Source organism: Sceloporus undulatus, chromosome 1, assembly GCF_019175285.1.
Source record: "Sceloporus undulatus isolate JIND9_A2432 ecotype Alabama chromosome 1, SceUnd_v1.1, whole genome shotgun sequence".
Taxonomy (NCBI): domain Eukaryota; kingdom Metazoa; phylum Chordata; class Lepidosauria; order Squamata; family Phrynosomatidae; genus Sceloporus; species Sceloporus undulatus.
In genome coordinates, this window is record NC_056522.1 from 23,202,857 (window position 1) to 23,223,008 (window position 20,152).

A 20,152-nucleotide genomic window follows, 5' to 3' on the forward strand; every position below is an offset into this window, starting at 1 on the left:
CAGCAGGAAAAATGTATTGTTGTTGCTGCTGCTATGTGCATTGTTATTTCTGATTTATGGTGACCCTAAGGTGAACCTATCACAGGGTATTCTTGGCAATTTGTAGTCAGAGGTCACCCAGTTGGTTTCCATGGCTGAGTGGGGATTCAAACCCTAGTCTCAAAGGTCATAGTCCAAACCACTACATCATGCTGGCTCAGGATATGTATACGCTCCTACAGGATATGTACACATTCCCACAAATACCATCACAGCTCAAATGCATCTAGCAAATAAATATTAATTTCCATGAATTATTAATAAATGCTGGCATTTACGAAGACATTCATAAACATTTGGAACAAATTTCACAGCAGAATCAATTGTGACATTCACATAAACAAGTGATTCTTGAAATTCACCAGTCAAGGTCAGAGTGTCTGACATTTTCTACTCATCTTATAAAATATTAAGGAGGAGTAAATTAAAGCATTCACTGGGCAGAATCCTGTGAGATATGTGTGCTCTATGTATGACTTACACACATGCTTCCTCTCTCTCTTTTTGGATGGGGTGCAGAGCTATTTGCTAGCCATTTGCATTCTGTCTAAAAGCTGGCCCCCTGAGTAGCTGTCAAGTTACCAGTTTGCCAATGGGGAGACAATGAAGATGCAACTACTCTAGAATTCAAGGGGAAGGAAAAGGAAGGTGAAATCTGAGTACACTTTTGTTTCTTCTGCCCTCCAAGCTGAAATCAGCTGCTGCTTTATCAGCTGAACTGTCCTCTCTGCCCCACCACCAAAAAGCAGCACAGACCTCTCCCAGCATCTGACAGTAGCCAAGTCCAGAAGGGAAGCACAGCACTGTGTCCTGGAATCATTACTCTTCATCTGCTTCATGTAGGATCTCAGCAACTGAGTGGTATCTGCTGTAATGCAAACTCCATAACAGAATACAAAACTCCTTCTATGAAACGACTCAATAAAAACCCAGCAGAAATGATTTATGAAAGTTAACACAACTTTATATATTTTGTTTAAAAAAACCCAACAATAAATAGCATACCCAACATGATATCTTAATTTTATAATTGCAATATCTATTTATAAAATGGCTATACAAATAGTAAAGTTAAACTATAAATATTATATTTTTGGCCACATTATCAATTATATCTACGGATTCATTTTGACACGGCAATTGGCAGAGATCCTTGACCTTAAAATACATTTACACCAGAGGATTACTCTTCCTTGCCACTCCTACAAAATCATATGTTATTTCTGTGATATCAAAAGCTTTGTGGAGACTTTCTGATGATAGCAGAGAGGAGAGAGCACCATCTCTTTCTCGGGTTTTCTTCAAGAAGTCAGCAATCATTCGCCAGCGTGTGCCTTCTGACTCTTCTTCTGCCCATTTATATTCTGGAAGGAACACAGACTGGAAAAGAGGGAAGACAGAATCGTGGTACACCAAGATGAACATAGACTTCAGAAATTCCCGGTCTCTCTAAAAAGGAAGAGGAGAAAGTAAAATATTCATTAATCTCTACTGTATAATGAAATAAATACAACATCCTAAAATTGTGTTTCTTTTCTTACACTGGAATCACAAGTAGTTATCTCACAATGATTTACCCTGGAAAATGTCCACTGATCTCTCTCTCTCTCTCTCTCTCTCTCTCTTGTCCTTTATTCTTTTTTCTTTTTTTGCTACATGATAATTAATTTTTCAATGCTTCACCATCTAACAAGCTCATAGCACATAGCACACCAGGGAGAAGATGGCTCTAAATCTTTCTCTCCTACAGTCGGCCTTTCTTTACACAGATTTTTTATACACGGATTCAAGCATCCACGGTTTGAAAATGTTAAAAAAAAATTATAAATTTTAAATATCAAACCTTGATTTTCCATTTTTTTATAAGGGGCACCCTTGTGCTATGTCATTATATTTAATGGGACTTGAGCATCCACGGATTTTGATACCCATGGGGGATCATGGAACCAAACCCAAGCATATAACAAGGGTCCACTGTATGTGCAAGAAGGTTCCCCCCCTTTTGTGGTATTTTGGGGGGGGGGGGAGATGCAAAATATATTGCTCTCTGCCTACAGTCTAAAGTATCTAGACTAGCCATGTTGGACGTTTAGCAAATCCAATAAAAAAAATCACCGAACAGTGATAACTTTATTGGCCAACCAAATGCACAATATACATGTTACAAGCTTTTGAAGCTTCACTGGCTTTTTCATCAGGCAAGGTGTTACAAACCAAATAGGAGGAAAAAATTGCAGGTGTTAGTCACAGGCCTGCATTTTGCTGTTTCTCTTCTTAATTAAGATGGTATGGGGGGGTTTGGAGGGGTAAGAAAGTGTCTTTGTTGTAATGCAAATTGATGTTAAATTTCCTGGACTTTGAGAATCTCCCAATTGCCATATGGCCAGAAGGAGAAGGTGCCAGCCTGCAAGATATGCCCCTCCATACCATCTTAACTAAGAAGAAAAACAGCAAAATGCAGATCTATGATTAACATCCTCCATTTTTTTTCCTCCTGTTTGGTTTGTAACACTTTGCCTGATGAAAAAGCCAGTGAAAATTCAAAAAATACCATCAAGAAGCATCAAAGAACTACAGTTCTTAGTAGTCAATACAGAGAAGGTGGGAGGCTATGGCCATTAGAACACATTTTAAACACATTTTAGTACCACAGACTAATTAGCTACACTGCATTTATATAAAATAACATTTTGGGGAGCAATTACACCTAAAAACTGCCCAGGGTTGTTGTTATTCATATATATAATTGTAGGGAACTAAGTCATCTTTCGAACATAAGCATGACATCCACCTCGCATTGCCCTGCCTTGATTCACTATGACAAATGCAGGTGAAAAAGAGAAAGGCAAGAAAAGCAGCTTTTCCGAGGCATTTTCTAAAGCAGCCTTCCCCAACTTGGTGTTTTCCAGATGCACTGGATGACAGGAATTACAGGACGTCATCCAGTGCTCCAACAAATCTGGGGGGACGTCTGATTGTGGAATGCTTGTACAGAACAGTAGTTAGCTAAGTTGGGTCCCCAAATGCTGTTGGACCTAAACTCCCAGAACCCCAGCCATCATGGCCAATTATGGTCAATTAACAGAGATTCTGGGAGTTGTAGTCCAACAACATCTAGAGCCCCAAGGTTGTGAACTACTATTCTAGAGAAATGTGGTCATCAGCTGCTGGGTTGGGTCTCACAAATGGGGTGGGTCTCACATTTCTACATTGTGCAACTTACATCACCAGTACTATGTTCTCTCTTTTCTAACTTTGTCTTATTTTTTAAAGAAAAGATAAGCTGAAAGACAAGAGTGAAAGACAAAGAGAGGGAACGAGATAAAATACATAATACAAAACGCAAGAGTCACTCTAGTGTTACAGATTGGTGTTAAAGGTGAATTCCAAGTCTAAAATGGCTAAAGACTACAATCAGAAATGTTTTACATTCAAACTGTAATGCTGATAAACTCACTGGGCTGAGATGATCACATCAATGCTACTCTGTGTTGAATTCAGGGGGAATCAGACTCAAGCTTGTGCCAAAGTGAGGGGCTATTCAGACAGTGAAAATAATTGGGAATGAATCCGAGTTGAATCTTCGTTGTTCATATGCATCCCAAATGCATTTGATTCAGTTTGTAGGGGAGCTGACGAAAAACCCACTTAACCCAGTATAATCAGTTCTGGGGTGTTTTCTGAGTTTTAAAAAAGATTTCCATCATCAGCAGTGTGAATAACAATATGAATACGTAATCTCGGGATTTAACCCTGCTTGCTCAGCTGCATCTTTCCCCTCCAATGATTGGAGCAGCGGACTCTCCTTTTCTCATTTCGCCCCTGCCCCCGACATCTCTTGGCAGCCAGCAGCTCCAAGGAGCAGTGAGAGACCCAGCTGGGGATAGTTTCTCCCAGGGATCGCCACAACCTTGGGGGGAAGGTGCACGGCTGGCGAGCATGTCTGAACAACACAACATAGAGAGATACAAAGAGATGAGGTTACGATGAAAAAATGGTGTGCATGTGTTGGCAAAAAAAAAAAAGATGTCTGAATGACCCCTTTCTCTAATATCTTAATTGCTGCAACACAGCTGCACAGCAACACCTCTATATATACCTTTAAATCAAGGCAAAATCTTCTGACTACAGCTGTTAATCAGCACAAGGATATGGCAGCAGAACTTTCTGTGTCTGTAGCAAAAGTGGGATTATGGCACCCCAAAGTTCCTAAAATATAGTGCAGCACTTCAAGTAACGCTTACATCCTCCCTCACCACACACAGTGGAGCCAACAGTTCTGAAACAAGGGACCCTGGTTTCAAGAGCAGCACAGGGTAGTAGTAGGATTCTAGTCTCTTTTATGATAGCACTGGGATCTTTCCAAGACTGGGGTTTTATGTGTAATGTATAAACTATTGGCTCAGAAATAATACTCTCTCATTTTCTTACCTTTTCCGATCTCTTTAGTGTGCTCTCTTTCTCAGCCCAGGCACTCTAAAAGAATAATAATAAAGATCAAAGGCCAAAGCCATGTATCAGGTTAAGTTGTCAAACAGTTTGTAAAGAAGTACAACTGTGAAGATGTCGCACACAGAGTTGCAGGCAATTGTAGAGGTTTTAAAATCTAGGCCCCGGAAAAGACAAATGGAATGTCTTGAGAAATATGATTGTAAGGAGAATGCTTAACCCAGACCCTACCTACTGAAATTTCCTTCAAGTGTATGTGCTTAGGATGGTTCCACAGTGGATATAACCCAAATCTACATTTTTGGTTGGTTAAACCCACTAATCTCTTTCTTAGCAGAAAAAGGTAATAGATGAGATCCCCACACCCGCTGGAGCTGATCTCTAGATGGTCTGGAGGTAGAGAAGGCATATATTTCTCTTCACTCCTGCAGCTCCCTGAAAAGTTACTCCAGAGGAGCGGAGAACTCTCTAGAACAATATAGGAATAGCATAGGGAGCTACAGTTGAAATTGGAGAAATAACATAGCACTTCAGCAGGAGCCTCCACTTAATGAAAAGCCTTTTATAAATGAAAGGGGCACTCTGGACCCAACTCAGTGAAATGAGTTATTCTCTCTTCTGTTTCTAACCCAAGCTGTAAAATATTTGAATGCTATCAAATAACCCCCCCCCCCCCCCACACACACACATAAACTCACACCCAAAGCTAAACAAACTCTGGTTCTTCTGCTTTTTCTCAGAGGGCTTATATTCATTTAGATACCTGGAGATGTGAACACAAATCATTCTTTCAGTAATGACCACTGGAACGTCAAACTTTGTGAAGCGTTTCTTTCAACATACCACACCCTGTCATTGCATTCCAGCCCCTCCTAAGCCACCTCTTTCCAAAGAACTTTGGGCATTCTGCTTCTATTTCTGTTTAATTTGCCTCCAGAAATTTACCCCAGCTTAAAAACATCAGAGGAGGTGCGTAAAACAGCTATGGGGGCAGGGCTATTCAGTTTTCTTGCGCTAGACTGAAATAGGGTTTCATTTGAGCTGTCCTTTCATATTAGTGGTGCAATGCCTTTCACCCACCCTAAGTGCATCCATAAGGTCAGGCTGCTCCATAAGTTTGGGAAATGTTGCCAAAATTGGATTGCCAATCAAATCTGCAAGGAAGACCAAAAATGTATTTGTTATTGATCAATGTGTTAGTGATATTTTATGTAAGACAGAAACAATTTGCAGAAGAATTTACATGACAGCCTCACCCTTCTAAGATTCTGAACATTCACTGTGAGCACACTTTAAAAAGCACAAAGAACGTTGATGGAGAAATAAGGACACTGTTGTCTCTGTGGCAGAACTGGCTGCAAAAATAATATCCTCACGCAAAGAAATATCCAGTACTGAATATTTCAAGTCAACAAGATCCAGTTACCAATAGAAGCAGCAGAACAAGGTTCCACCATATTTAGAATACTTAATTTCTTGAAAGCTTCTTGAAGTAGATAATATGAGCTGACCAAAAATCTGAGATCTTCAGAGGAGGCTCTGTTGCATGTACTAACACCTTGTGAAGTTAGGCTGGTGGATACACGTAACAAGGCTCTAACTGTAGCAGCGCTTCAACTGTGGAACTCCATACCTAAGGACATTAGGATGGCCCCATCCCTTTTACACTTCAGGCCAGCAGCACAAATAGTGTTGTTCTGCATGACATTCAGTACTTGAAATTTCTGTTTTAATGGTTTTAAAACTGGACTGTAGGATTGTTTTCAGACTGCATTTAGGAGTTTTTTTAAAAAAACTTCTTAATATGTTTCTAAAATGCTTTTTTAAAATCTTTTAATCTTTGTATTGTTTTAATTGGCTTTTATTTGTTCATCACCTCAGGAATGGTGGTGATCTGACAAACAATACAGAAATACTTTCAAATAAATTTCTTATGTTTTTGATACTTTACAAAATGCCATAATCACCAGTTGTGGCATACATACAACAATACTGCATAGTATACATGGAGAAATAACAATGACACATAAAAAAATTGTATTTATATAAGGTTTGGGGTTTTGTTTTGTTTTTTGTTTGGCTCTGGAGGCCCAAAAGGAGAACATATGATCTCAAGTGGCCCCAAATCTCTTATAAAGAGACTTGAGTGAGCTATTGTTTCTGTGGAGAGCTAGCAAAGTGTAGGGATCTGAGTGTCGGAGTAGGAGATCAGGCTTCAAATACACACATCCACAGAAACCTTCTGTGTGGCCTTGGACAAGTCACACTCTCTCAGCCTCTGAGGAAGGCAATGAAAAAAAATCTCTCCTTGCAAACAAATCCTTCCAAGAAAAACCCACACTATGGTTGCCTTAGAGTTGCTATAAGTCAGAACCAACTTGATAGAATATGACGATAACAACAAATTGCTTCTGTGAGGATTGTGTGTTGTTTTAAAGAGAGAGATGTCCTAATTATATATCTACATGAGTGCAAATGAACTGTGTACTCAAGAACTGAAGTATTTATATCCTAGTACAAAATCTAAAGTATGAATTTTCCCTCATCTTTTAATAACTCCAAACAGTCCAAAGCCAATTACTGAGGAGGGAATGACTCTAAAATGCTAGCAATGACTCTGGCAGGAGTCACTGCATATTTATAGATTGTCTTGTAAACGATTCACCAAATTTCAAAGTATTTATTTCCATTGTTTGGAATGTATGTTCATGAGCACTCGTGTTTATGTTATATCTTGTCTTCCTGCCAGAGCCACAGTTCCAAAACGATAAAACTTAGACACTTAGAACTTGGCATGCATAAAGGTATCTTAGAGGTGTTTTAACCAGGAAATGAAAATCTAAAAAGAACTAGGATGTTGTTAATTGTGAGGAGAGACATAGCAAAAGGAGTCAGGGGATATAATCCAAAATCTGATCAAATAATAATAAAACTTCATGGAAAACCTATCAATATAACCATAACCCAAGTTTAAATTCCAACTACAGAGCTAGTAGACAGAAGAAGAAGAAGCTGAAAGTTTTTATGCCGGAGTCCAGCAAGAAACTGAACACATACCAAAGCAAGATATGCTGATAATCATAGGAAACTGGAATGCAAAAGTACAAACAGAGCAGAATAAAATACTGTTGGAAAAATTGACTTAGGATCAAGAAACAAATCAGGAAAGTGACTTATTGAACTTTGTGAGGGCAACAGTTTGTTCACTGAAAACATATTCTTCAGACAAGCAAAGAGATGATTGTATATGTGTATAGCATCTGATGGCCAATACAAAAATCAAATAGACTACATAACTGGAAGCAGAAGATGGAAAAGCTGCACTCTTTCTGCAAAAATAAGACCAGGAGCAGACTGTGACACAACAGACCAAGAACCAGAACAACTCTGGACTGAAGTCAGTGACATTATCAAGGAAGATTGCAAAAAAAAAACACCACTATCTGCAGTAAAAAAGAAAGCAAACCTCATTGATGACACCTGAAACTTCATACAGTTAAGGAGAAGAAACAAAAGTAAAGGATGACAGAAAAAGGATCAGAATCATGAACACTGCTGTTCAGAGGTAAAGAAAACCATTGTCGGCCCTCAATTTTTGTGAGGATTAGGGATACAGCTCCCCTCCCAACAAAAGAGGGAAAATAACAAATATTTTAAGCCCCCAAAACATGCATGCTACAGACTCTGCTGTTGCAAAAATCTCAATCTTGCTCCAAGGCCACCTCTGTCACATCTGTATTTTGTTCTGCTCTGTTTGTACTTTCTGCCTCCTAGGACAACAATACCGCTGCAAAAATCTCCTGCAGTGTCATTTTCCTCCTCCACCACCTCCTCCTCCTCATTATCTTGGCCCATACCTCCCTTTCTTGCCCTGACACCACAGCACCTCTGCTTTGCTCGTGGGCTGCTTCTCCACCCCCCCCCCTACCCCCACCTCCTACACCCCAACCTTTGTTTTCACTTCTCAGCTGCCCTCATCATCATCATCATCATCATCATCATCATCATCATCCATGATTTAGAGCTGATTTAGGAGGTGTAGGGGTCTCTTGGATCTTCAAAAGAAATCCAAGGAGGCAGCTGCAACCCTGAAGAATCACCACCACCACTGCTGCTGAGGTTCCTCTTTGGGCATTTGCTTTGGGTGTGCACTCCCATCCATGCATCTCCAGTCTGACCAGGCAGCCAGTGAGCGATGCCACAGGAAAACTGTGATTGCACAAGTACTCTTCACCCAGCTCCAAATCAAGGAGGTAGAGAACAAGAAGGAGAAGGAAAGAGGCTGAGAACTGGAAGCAGTGGAAAACTGGGGACGGAGAGGAAGGCAGATGGGAGGAAACAGTGGAGGCAGTCTGCGGATAAGGCCAAGGTGGGAAAGACAGGTATGGGCTGGAGGAGGAGGAGAATGAGGATATGGATGACAACACTGCAGGAAATTTTTGCAGCAGTGTCGTCATCCTAGGAGGATAATGGCAAAAGCCGATAGCAAGAAAATCAACTAATTTGAACTGTGGAAGAATTCTAAAGATATCATGGGCTGCCAAAATAACAAAAAAACACATCCTAGAGCAAATCAGGCCTGAACTCCTCCTAGAAGCCAAAATGGTCAAATTGAGACTATTGTACTTGGGCCATATAATGAGATAACATAACTTATTAGAAAAAAACTATAATGTTTGGTAAAATTGGAGGTAGTAGGAAAAGAAGACAACTGTGTTACATGTGGAAAGATGGAATCAAGGAAGCCATGGCTGACCTGAGCCAGGCTGCTGATGACAGAGTTACTTGAAGGTCTATAGAATCATCATAAGCCAAAGCCTGGTGGCACAGTGGTTAAATGCCAGTAATGTAGCCACAAGGTTGTGAGTTCAATCCCAGGGGTCCCAAGGTTGACTCAGTCTTCCATCCTTTCTTAGGTTGGTAAAATGAGTACCCAGCTTGTGGAGGGCAATTGACTTAAAGATTGTAAACCGCTTAGAGAGTACTGAGTTCACTGATAAGTAGTACAGAAATGTACAGCCGGCCCTCCTTATCTACAGATTTTTTATCCATGGATTCAAGCATTCACAGCTTGAAAATATTCCAAAAAAAGTATAAATTGCAAATAGCAAACCTTGATTTTCCATTTTATATAATGACATCATTTTACTATGCCATTGTATTTAATGGGATTTAAGCATCCACAGATTGTGTTATTCACGGAGGGTCCTGGAACCAAACCTCTGTGGATAACAAAGGCCCACTGTACATGTTATTGCTATTGCTATAGTTATAGCTATATCAATTAATAAAGGAGTAATCTTAAGTTCTTTGATTGTCAAAACATATTACAGTCGCCCCTCCTTTTTGGCAGGGGATCTGTTCCAGAGTTTTGCCTATATTGGCTTGAACATACGCACATGCGTGTGGGGGCATGTGTGTGCAGGGGGCATATGTCCCATTCATTCTCCCTCCGTTCATCTCTCGCACATAAGCAAGGGACGCGAGTCCGAAGACCGCAAAAACGGAGGGAGGACTGTAATTCATTTTATTGAATTTAAATGTGGATGTGTGTTTGATGCTTTGTCGTTGTTATGTGCCTTCAACCTTACTTAAGGGCAACCGTATCCAATGGGTTTTTTTTCGCAACTTTTATTCAGAGGAGAGTAGTAGTTTCCCACTGGCTTCCTCTTGGGGTGAGAGAATGTGATTTGTCCAAGATCACCCAGTGGGTTGCCAAGGCTGAGTGCGGGTTCAAACACTCGTCTCTCTCAGAAACCAAGTCCATCACCAAGACCATTCAAAGCCTACAGTGCAATTTTCATGAACCAACACATATTCAATTGAGTTTAAAACCTGGGGAAGTGGCCTAATGGACAGTTAAAAGGCTATGGGGCAGTTCCCTTTCTGGGAATGGAGCAAGCAGAGACTCCTCATGGCTGTAGAGATACACCATGGTAGGTAGTGTGTACCACTGCTTGAAGTACTGTTGGCTATAGCTTCACTCTAACAGGTAGGCTGATGGCATTCAGGTCTGACAGCTGTGCAACATGAAGTCTTCAGTGTATCAAACTAAGGGCTACTCCAACCAATGCAAAGCTGGTACAGTAGGCCCTTGCCTTATGTGGGGGATCCATTCCGGACCCCCCCTGCGTAAGGCAAATTCCACCTATGCTCAAGCCCCATTAGAAATAATGGGGCTCGTGTGTGGTGGCGCAGCGGCACATGGGACGCCACAGGCATGTGCGCCCATTCATTTGAATGGGATGCGCCACCCTGCGCGCCCTACGCGCTCCCCGCGGATTGAGCATATATGCTCAAGACCGCGTAAAGCGCACCCACATATAACGTGGGTGCACTGTATTTTAGCTAATGATTAATAAAATAATAGATTATCCAGGGACTGGACTATGTGTGCGGAACTATATTGGTGCACCAACAGGTATTTCAAGAATCCGATACTCAAGTTTCAGAGTGCAATGAACTATATAATCCAGTTGGCCAAGTGCAATGAACTATATAATACAGTATTGATTATAAAACAAGAGTGCAAATAATGTGAGATTCCTTGCCAAACTCAATAGCATTTTAAGCACCTTGATTTGTACACAAAGGCCTCAACTAAAGCAAGTACAGTCAGTTAAATGCAGTCAGTAGAATTACGGTTCTCTCCCCATTCATTACTTCAGTGGAATCTCCAAAATCACTTTTTAAAAAGGTGTATTTTGTAAGAGCCTGCCTTCCTTCCACCCTCCACCCGCGACAGTAATCTATCACATCCTCTCATTCAGGCAAAGCAGCCACTCAACCAAAAATTTGTTCCTAGTTGCATTAAAAGTTCAAAGTACATTACAGATAGTTATGCAGTAAAGTAGCTAGTGCATCCTTCCATCAGACATCCAGATTATGTTTTCAACCCAACTCTTAGCTTTCAGTGTTACTGATGTTTACTGTACATCGTAGACATGTTACAACAGGAGTTAGAAAATGACTGATCACAGGCTGACAAGAAAAAGGAACTCAATCTATGCAAAAGGAATTCTGAGGGAGCTGGAAATATGATAACTCTAATAAATATGTTTAAGTGATAGTTCACAGTGAGAGACACACAGTGCTAACTGGAGGAATTACATATATTTCCCTTATACATTTTTGTTAGTAGATCAGATTTTTAAAAAGCATAACACAGGATTTTTAAAGTTGACATTCTGTTACCAACTATTAAGAAGAAAGTTTAGATAATGTATTTGGTACAGGGAAGGGTCAGAGGACAGCCAGAAATCCAAAATAATCCATGATTATCAGACATGCTAATATGTTTTTTTAAAAACAATTTAACATCAGCATTTCACCTGATAAAACCAGACTTGAATATATGCTGATTCTTTCCTCGCCAGCAATACTGACATAATGAGTGCATAAGGACTTTTTCTTTTTCTATTTTTTAAGTCTTCTTTCCCCATTTGCATATATTTTTGTACTCCTTTTGGTTGTCTTAACAAACGTCTTCCTCTAATATGGATTTTGAACCATGGGGGGAAAAACACTGCTAATTTTCTTGGTTGGTGGCAGCAGCGAGGGGGGACTTCCTACAGTTGGATTCCTTTTTTACCATGTTAGAAGGATACTTGTAACACACATAGAAAATTGCCCAGTGAATTTTGAGAGGCAGCTTCACTTCTATATCCACAAAACAATTGTTAATCTAAAGATTAATCTGAACTCATCAACAATTGTCCTCTCCATTTCTTTGGTACACTGAGCACATTACTTTTCACCAGCTTCTGCCACAAAAAGATGATCACTATATTGTTCAGACATAGTATGTAGAGAGATCTTGTAGCACCTTTGCGCCTAACTGAAAGGAAGAAGCTGGCAGCACGAGCTTTCATAGGCGTAAGTCTTCTTCCTCAGATGCAAATGCCTTCCTCCAAATGCACCTGAGGAAGTAGACTTAAGTCTATGAAAGCTCATGCTGTCAACTTCTTCCTTTCAGTTAGTTTCAAAGGTACTACAAGATCTCTGACTCAAGATACTAATTCTACAGACTAATATGGCTATATGTTTAGATATACTGCTGATACAGACCAACAAAAAGAGCTGGCTTCCCGGTGGCTTGGAGCATGGCATAAGCATGATGCATGCTCACAAGCTGCCATGAAGCCACCCCGTGCAATCACACGGCAGCAGCATTGCGGTGTTTTGGAGGCGTGGCATTTAGATGTCACACGGCAGTGAAACCCAGAAAAACCATCACCACCATGGCAAAGGCGCTTTTTTCCGGTGCAAAAAAGAGGCTTTCTGCTGCTTCTTTTTGCGCCAGGAAAATGCTGAGTTGGGAGTGTGGTGTGCGATTGCCCGTGGTCCCAACCCGGCACTCAAAGGAGTTTATCAGACAAGGGAAATTGGAAGTATAATCCAATGGCAATCCGAACGCAATCATGGGGTTTCACGTTATTGCGTGAGAGGTGATCACAAACAATCGCAGGCAATGGCAAGCTATTTTCGGGCAATAGGAAGTCAGTTCAAACGCAATTTGAATTCACGTAAATTCACTGAACTAGCGAATTCACGTGAATGCGTTCTGGCCCCACTTTCTTTTCATTCGAAATTAAGATAAATTCCTCCCGTGTGATAAACTCCAAAGAGGCAGCGTTAAGCTGCCCCTTTACCATTGTTTGTTTTCAGCAACAGTTTGTCTGAGAAAGGCTGCATGCTAGCACTTTAAAGTTTCTTTAGGAGATGAATAGCTAAACAGAAGTCCCAAACAGACCTCACCCTATCCCCATCAAATTAGTCTTTTCTTTCCTTTTTGCTGGATTCTTGCAACAATATAATGCTGTGCTGCACATGGCATTTTTCAGAGACTTTTTTCTGCTCTAGCAAGATACCTTTGCTTTAAGAACTGAATTATTTGTTTCTAGCTCAGACTGTATGCTTCACTCTTCAATAGGACATGTCTTTATTCTAAAAACATCACTCTTGTACCACCAAGTACTGGACATTGCTGCTACTTTTTCTGCTTGAAAACTAGGATGCTTACCTGCATTTTGCATGTTTGCTCTTTCCTTGAGGAGCGCATCACCAAGAATCTGACGATAAAACAGTATGAGGTGTATATAGCACATGCTGCCAATTAATACTTCTGGTAGCAGACTTAGTAAAAAGAACAAAAGAAAACATGTTGTCACTTAAGGTTACTCTTGAAATATCTCAGAACACGTTTAGCATGCAAGATATCTAAATGAAAACATATTAACCTGCACTTTATTCTGGATAGTTATGAACTACTGCTTTGGTTTTCTTACCTACTAAGGAATTCTGGCATTGAACAGCCAGAAAAAGACTACAAAACAGAGGATTAAATCCTAACCAGAGGAAGCAGTTTATACTATAGGCCTTCCAAGGGAAGATATTAAGGGACCCAACACTTTGGTTGCAGTATTTGTATGTCCAGATATTTTCTTTTGTGCAGATTTAAAGGTTGTCAGCTCCTATGCTCCTAAGTAGGTATCATTCATTCAAGAGAATATCTGATTTACATGCTATATTAACTTTTAAGATGTTCTTGTACTAGTTTTTTTTATGCTTTAAATCCACGGATCTATTACTTGGCGGTACCTATTAATTCAACCAAAATATTTAAATTACTACATCTAATAGACTGAACAGCTAAACACTACAGTCCTAATATTTCTGTATTAAGTTAATTTGGTCTAGGTCATTTTGAAAGTACGTTTAGTTTTTTCTTAGGGTTCACAATCTGGAGTGTTTTTTTCTTTCTTTACTCATATTTTGCATCTGACAGATAACACAGAATAGCCTTCAGCAATGTTTAACACCATTTGGGAGTTGACACGCAACAGTATTTAACACCTGCTAGTTAACATGCAATAATATAGAAGCCTGTTCTACTCATAACAGAACTTTAATTTAGTTTAGGCTTAGGTGGCTGTTTTGAGCTGCAAAGGGACACAGTCTCAGGTGGATGCGGCGGTCAGTAGCGCTTGTTATCAGCTTCGGCTGGTACGCCAGCTGCGCCCCTACCTGGACTGGAGGGACCTTGAAACTGTAGTACATGCTCTGGTAACCTCTCGATTGGATTTCTGTAATGCGCTCTACATGGGGCAATCCTTGTACCAAACCCGGAAGCTACAGTTGGTGCAGAATATGGCAGCAAGACTGGTCGCTGGGTGTTCCAGGTCAGACCACATAACACCTATCTTGAAAGATCTTCATTGGCTGCCTATCTGCTTCCAGGCTCAATACAAGGTGTTGGTAATGACCTATAAAGCCCTAAATGGCTTGGGCCCAGGGTACTTGGAGGACGGCCTATCCCCATATAATCCATCCCGCACACTCAGGTCGGCAGGGAAGAACTTGCTGGAGGTCCCAACTACACGTTATGCGAGGACCTCGCAACGGGCCTTCTCTATCTCGGCCCCTAGAATATGGAACAATCTCCCGAACGAGCTCCGCTCCACCACATCTTTAGATCTTTTTAAGAAGAATCTTAAGACCTTTTTCTTCTCCCAAGCCTTCCCCCCATGAGATGTCATTTTATATTTTACCCCCTCTGTTGACGACCTTGCAATGTTTATGGATTCCCCCACTCAGCTGGCCCTGTTGTTGTTATTGTGATTGTTTTTAAATGTTGTTTTAATTGGTTTATCTTGATGTATTTTTTATCTAAATCTGTACGCCGCTTTGATCAAAAGTTGGAAAAGCAGGATAGAAATAAACTTTTTATTATTATTATTATTATTATTATTATTCATGTGTTGTACTAAGGATAACAAACATCATTGGTGCAACACAAGCTTTATAGATAGTAAAAATGTGCAACTGATACGTAACAGCAGAGGAAAATGTCCATAGTTGTTCAACTGATAGGGATAGTCAGGATAAATAAGAGAATAACTGGTTTTTCTGCTACAGGGTTCAGTTATTCTCTTATTTATCCTGACTATTCACATTTTTTTGTTAGAACCCTTCAGTTTGGTTTGTTTTAGTTTTACACTTTGGGGTTTTTTGGTTTGTAGGGACTTCGGTTGGTCAACTGATAGGGAACCAGTCTCCCCTCATAACTAATGATAGACAGGGTCCACAAGCCGATAGAACAGTGGTTCTCAATCTTTGGTCCTCTAGATTGAGACTTCAACTCCCAGAATTCCTGAACAATGAGCATACTGACTGGGACTTCTGGGAATTGAAGTCCAAGACATCTGGAGGCCGAAAGGTTGAGAACCACTGCTATAGAACATATCCCATTTGGCCAATAATCTGTTTAGGCTAGAATAATGTGTGTGTACCCTTTAAACTGAGACCAAGGCCAAGGGCCAGGCAAAAGAAAATTTCATACATAACCTTACATACATTTCATAAATGCATGGGAGCAGCCAAATGCATGCAGACAACAGAAGATTTACTCTTTCACACTTTTCCTAGCTAGGACAAAAGTTGGCCAAATTTGGGCTCTGAAATTCTCACAAGAAAAGAGGTGATCTCATGCTCTTGTCTTATGGAAGATCAAGCTGGGATAACCTATGGAGCTAGTACCCCTTGAAACTGTATATCATTATTCTGGATATGCTAGCAGATACTCCTGAAGGCCAAAGCACCCCTCACCTCTGCAGCTTTTAAAATAATTTGAAACTTCAGAAAATAACGTAAACCAGTGATACATATATGCACTCCATATGAAAAAACTACTACATAATGAGAAAATAATATTACATTTTGCTCACTCACTTCAGTATGTCTTTAGATTGAGTACTTAAGGATCTCAGCTTCACTAGAAGTTGTGGCTGCTTCCTCAGTGCTATCATATGTTGGAAAACACTACCGCTGGCTTTTGTAAAAGAAGTAATACATAAAATCAATTATACTGATACCAGTAGCAGTAATAAGGTACCTCTAAATATTCTAAAATAAATCCTTCCTTTCTTTCTATTCCCCTGCAGTTTCTCAACCTGTTTTATAAACACACACACACACACACACTCACAAACACATATATGTCTGTTCTAATTTCTGTCATTGACTACCTTTTCATCACATTCTAACGTCTTCCCTATTTGTTAAGTCATCAATTTTAGTCTCATTTGCCTCCCCTTACATTCAGAATTATTTACCTACTCATACATCAGGGAGCCCTGGTGGCGAAGTGGTTAAATGCCTGTACTAAAGCCACTCACTCACAAACCATAAGGTTGCGAGTTCAATACCAGCAAAGGACTCAAGCTCGACTCAGGCTTGCATCCTTCCGAGGTCGCTAAAATGAGTACCCAGATTGTTGGGGGAAATTAGTTTACACTTTGTAAACTACTTAGGGAGTGCTTAAGTGCACTGATAAGCGGTATAGAAATGTACTTGCTATTGCTATTGTTATACTGCTCATGCTGCAGCAAAAGGTAACAAAAAAAGGTAACCAAAATGATCAAAGGATTACAGCAACTATGATGGAGGGGGCAAATGTTTGAAACCATTGAGCTTTGAAAAATGTAAAAAAGGAGGTAGTATTTCATAAGACTATAAAACTTATGCACAATCAATAAAGGTTATAAAACTATGCACAAAACCAAGAAGCTTTTCTCTCTCTACCACAGCACCAAAATCCATCCGTTGTTGTTCAACCAAGGGGGATTCAAAGCAAACAAAATGTACTTTTATTTAGATGAAATGATGGCTAGCAATCTGCATAGTTTTAAAAAAGAACAGGGGGGGGGGTAGTCAAGAATAAAGCTATCAATAAGTACTTGTCATGGACTCCATACATTACCTCCAGCAATTATTTCTGAATGTCAGATGCTGGCCAGTATAAATGGGAAGACACTATTAAGTTCACATCTTATTTGTGGGACATCCCATAGACATCTGGTTATCCACTGTGTAAACAGAATGCTGAACTCGATAGATCTTTGGTATGATCCAGCAGGCCTCCTCCTATGTGCTTTCTCTCTCTGTTTAAAAGCAATTCTTAAAATGTATCTTTTTCTCTTTGACCTGCCCCCTAGCCCACTCACAGCAATCTGAGCAATTGGTTTACACTTAATGTCACTTTAACCTAACTTATTTTAACACTCCTTCTCATTTCTGTTTCCAATGTTCCTTGCTATCAAATTTAAACCAGTGGCAGGGCACAGCTAGTTTTGTCCCTCTTTTAAGCTTGTAAAGTGCTACCACAGTATGAGGGGCTTCCAAAATTAATAAAATAACTTAGACTTTTTGACATAATTACTAGGCTATATCCACTAAATTGTTTTCATTGTTACAAAAGAAATTAAATAAATGATACCTCTTCTTGAAACGGCTGGATCTACCTCGACCCCTTTTTCATATGGAGTCCCACCATTCAGAAGGAGTTCATACGTTCTGCAGAATATACAAAAAAATATGGAGGTGAGAACTAAAGTGAAAATATATACTTTTTCTGAAATTACTAAAGCTAAAGAATAAAGCAATTAACAGCTTTCAACTTATAAATCTTCTGAATTTGCAGAGATTTAAATCTTAAACAAAAACAAAAAACCTAATTCAGGTTTTTCTTAATGACTGTAATTCAATACCCGTATGAAGATTCCACAGAAATTATCTTTTCCAGACATTGCATAAATCTATTTCAAAAAGTCTTTCTTCATAGTAAAGGTAGAGAGTAAAGATATTCTTTATTTTAAGGGCAGTATCCACTTTTGCACTGGTGAAAGGGCATACAGGGAATGTGACTCTCCCACCACTCCTTCACCTGCTAGCCCACCAAAAAGCCTCTCAACCTCTCCTGAATATGAGGCAGCCTCTAGAATGTGAAGCATAGGCTTGAGAAAAAAATGGGAGGTCCTGGATATTAGATAAAGCTCCCACTCACACCAGACACATCTACATAATTTTCAGGGATGCAGCCCTTTCATAGAATCATAGAGTAAGAAGAGACCACAAGGGTCATCCTGTCCAACGCCCTGCCATGCAGGAACACACAATCAAAGCACTCCTGACAGATGGTCATCCAGCAAAAGAAGGAGACTCCACCACTATCCAAGGGAGTGTATTCCATTGTCTACAGTCATATAGTTCTTCGTAATGTTGAGGTAGAATCTCTTTTCCCTGCAGTCCACATCATTTGGATTACTGCTAGTTGTAGATCTTGCTCATATATATCAGCCTCTGTACAAATCCATCCAAAGAGATATCATAAATTGCTTGATAAAACCAGAAAGCTATTTATTAGTCATTGTAATGAAAAGCAACTTAATAAACAGACCCATCAAAACAAGGTGAGCTCAGGTTGATAGGTACAGTTCATCTTTCCGAAGACAGGATCCAGTAAAAAAGTTTTTATATTATCTGACAATGTATGGTATCTATTTGGTAGAATATGTCCAAGTCATAATAGCTGGGAGTATAATCTCTTCTTTCATTTTAATCTTTCTCTTCTGCATACCAAAGCTTCAATGATCTAGAATTCAACTTATGACTGATACACTCAACAACTTGCATTCGTCTGATGGAACTTTAGCTTTAAAGGTTACTATGTCATCCTGTGTCCTCAGTGATGTGTCAGAAGCCACTTTTAAAATTCTCATACAATTCATAGGTAACTTACTCTTTGGCATTAGGGCAGTATGAAAAACTAAAGTCCAAACCGCTACTGGGCTTGTAGCTACCTGCAGAACTCTCTGGGTCAGGTCAGTCAATTTCATCAAGATAATACATGAAAGGTTTCTCTGGGGTCAAACATACACCCTAAGGTGCATTCACAAATATCACGTAAGATAGGACTCACTAAATTTACTCTTGTTTTGAATTCCATTCCAAACCACTCACTCCTGTGCTGTTTGCACAATACAGTCCCATGCAGATGTGAATAGTCCCTGCTCTCTTCCTGCATGTCACCTAAACTGCAGAAAATTCATAGATATAATGCTATGTCCCTTTGCAGATTAAGGGTCATAGAAAGTATGGATAAAGAACACAGTCAAGCTGTGACAAAGGAATATTTTAACTTTAACCGTTTAACAAACAGCCAGGGGACAGCATTTCTTACTAAACTATGCTACCTGCTGGGGATGTTTTAGCTGGGAGTCCCTGCATCGACCAAGGGGTTGGACTCAATGACTTAAAGGGCCTCTTCCAACTCTATGATTCTACAGTATTTCAAGTTTTTAATATATGTGAATGAAAGAGTGAAACAAGCATGTTTTTTTCAGTCCATCCCACACATTTATCCATGTTACCAAACACAGGAATGAGTTCCATATCTACAAAAACATAATTTCATGTGGCCCTCAGAAGAAAGTAGGTACTTGTTAAAAATATATGATTGAGCAGAAAGGGACAGGTTGACTATGCTGATGCAAGAAAACTTTGGAGAATTTTGAAAAGAAAATGCTGATTGACTATATGAAAAATAAGGGGCGTTTTAGTAAGATTTTAAGTTTTTAAGAGTTATATATTAAGTAGATGCTTTGATTTTATATAATGTTTTAAACTTTTGTTAAGTTCTATGGAAGAGCTTTTATTAATAGTATGCGAGTATACTTAAGAATATTTATTAGTTTCTGGTTTAACTTTTAAATAAATCTAAAAGAGTTAGACAAGAGCTATTGCTAGGTAGACTGGAAGCTTTTCTCCCTTCTTTATTGTATGTTTTATTGTGGGATTTTTTATTTGTTTGTTTGTTTGTTAGTTA

At 39.6% G+C, this 20,152-nt stretch overlaps 1 protein-coding gene across 4 annotated transcripts in view; it reads right to left on the reverse strand.

Moving 5' to 3' along the window:
* Positions 1–1,029: 1,029 nt before the first annotated feature.
* The window catches only part of NPHP1 (nephrocystin 1), a 46,604-nt gene continuing 27,481 nt past the window's right edge, over positions 1,030–20,152 (reverse strand). For 3 of the 4 annotated variants that reach the window (XM_042445733.1, XM_042445732.1, XM_042445731.1), the window contains 6 exons: positions 17,765–17,841; positions 16,219–16,318; positions 13,511–13,623; positions 5,569–5,642; positions 4,471–4,515; positions 1,030–1,488 (listed from right to left, as the gene is read on the reverse strand). In XM_042445733.1, coding sequence (XP_042301667.1) covers positions 1,210–1,488; positions 4,471–4,515; positions 5,569–5,642; positions 13,511–13,623; positions 16,219–16,318; positions 17,765–17,841 — 688 coding nt within the window. In that variant the 3' untranslated portion in view covers positions 1,030–1,209. The remainder of the gene's footprint in view (positions 1,489–4,470; positions 4,516–5,568; positions 5,643–13,510; positions 13,624–16,218; positions 16,319–17,764; positions 17,842–20,152) is intronic. The other variant, XM_042445735.1, reaches the window with a different exon arrangement.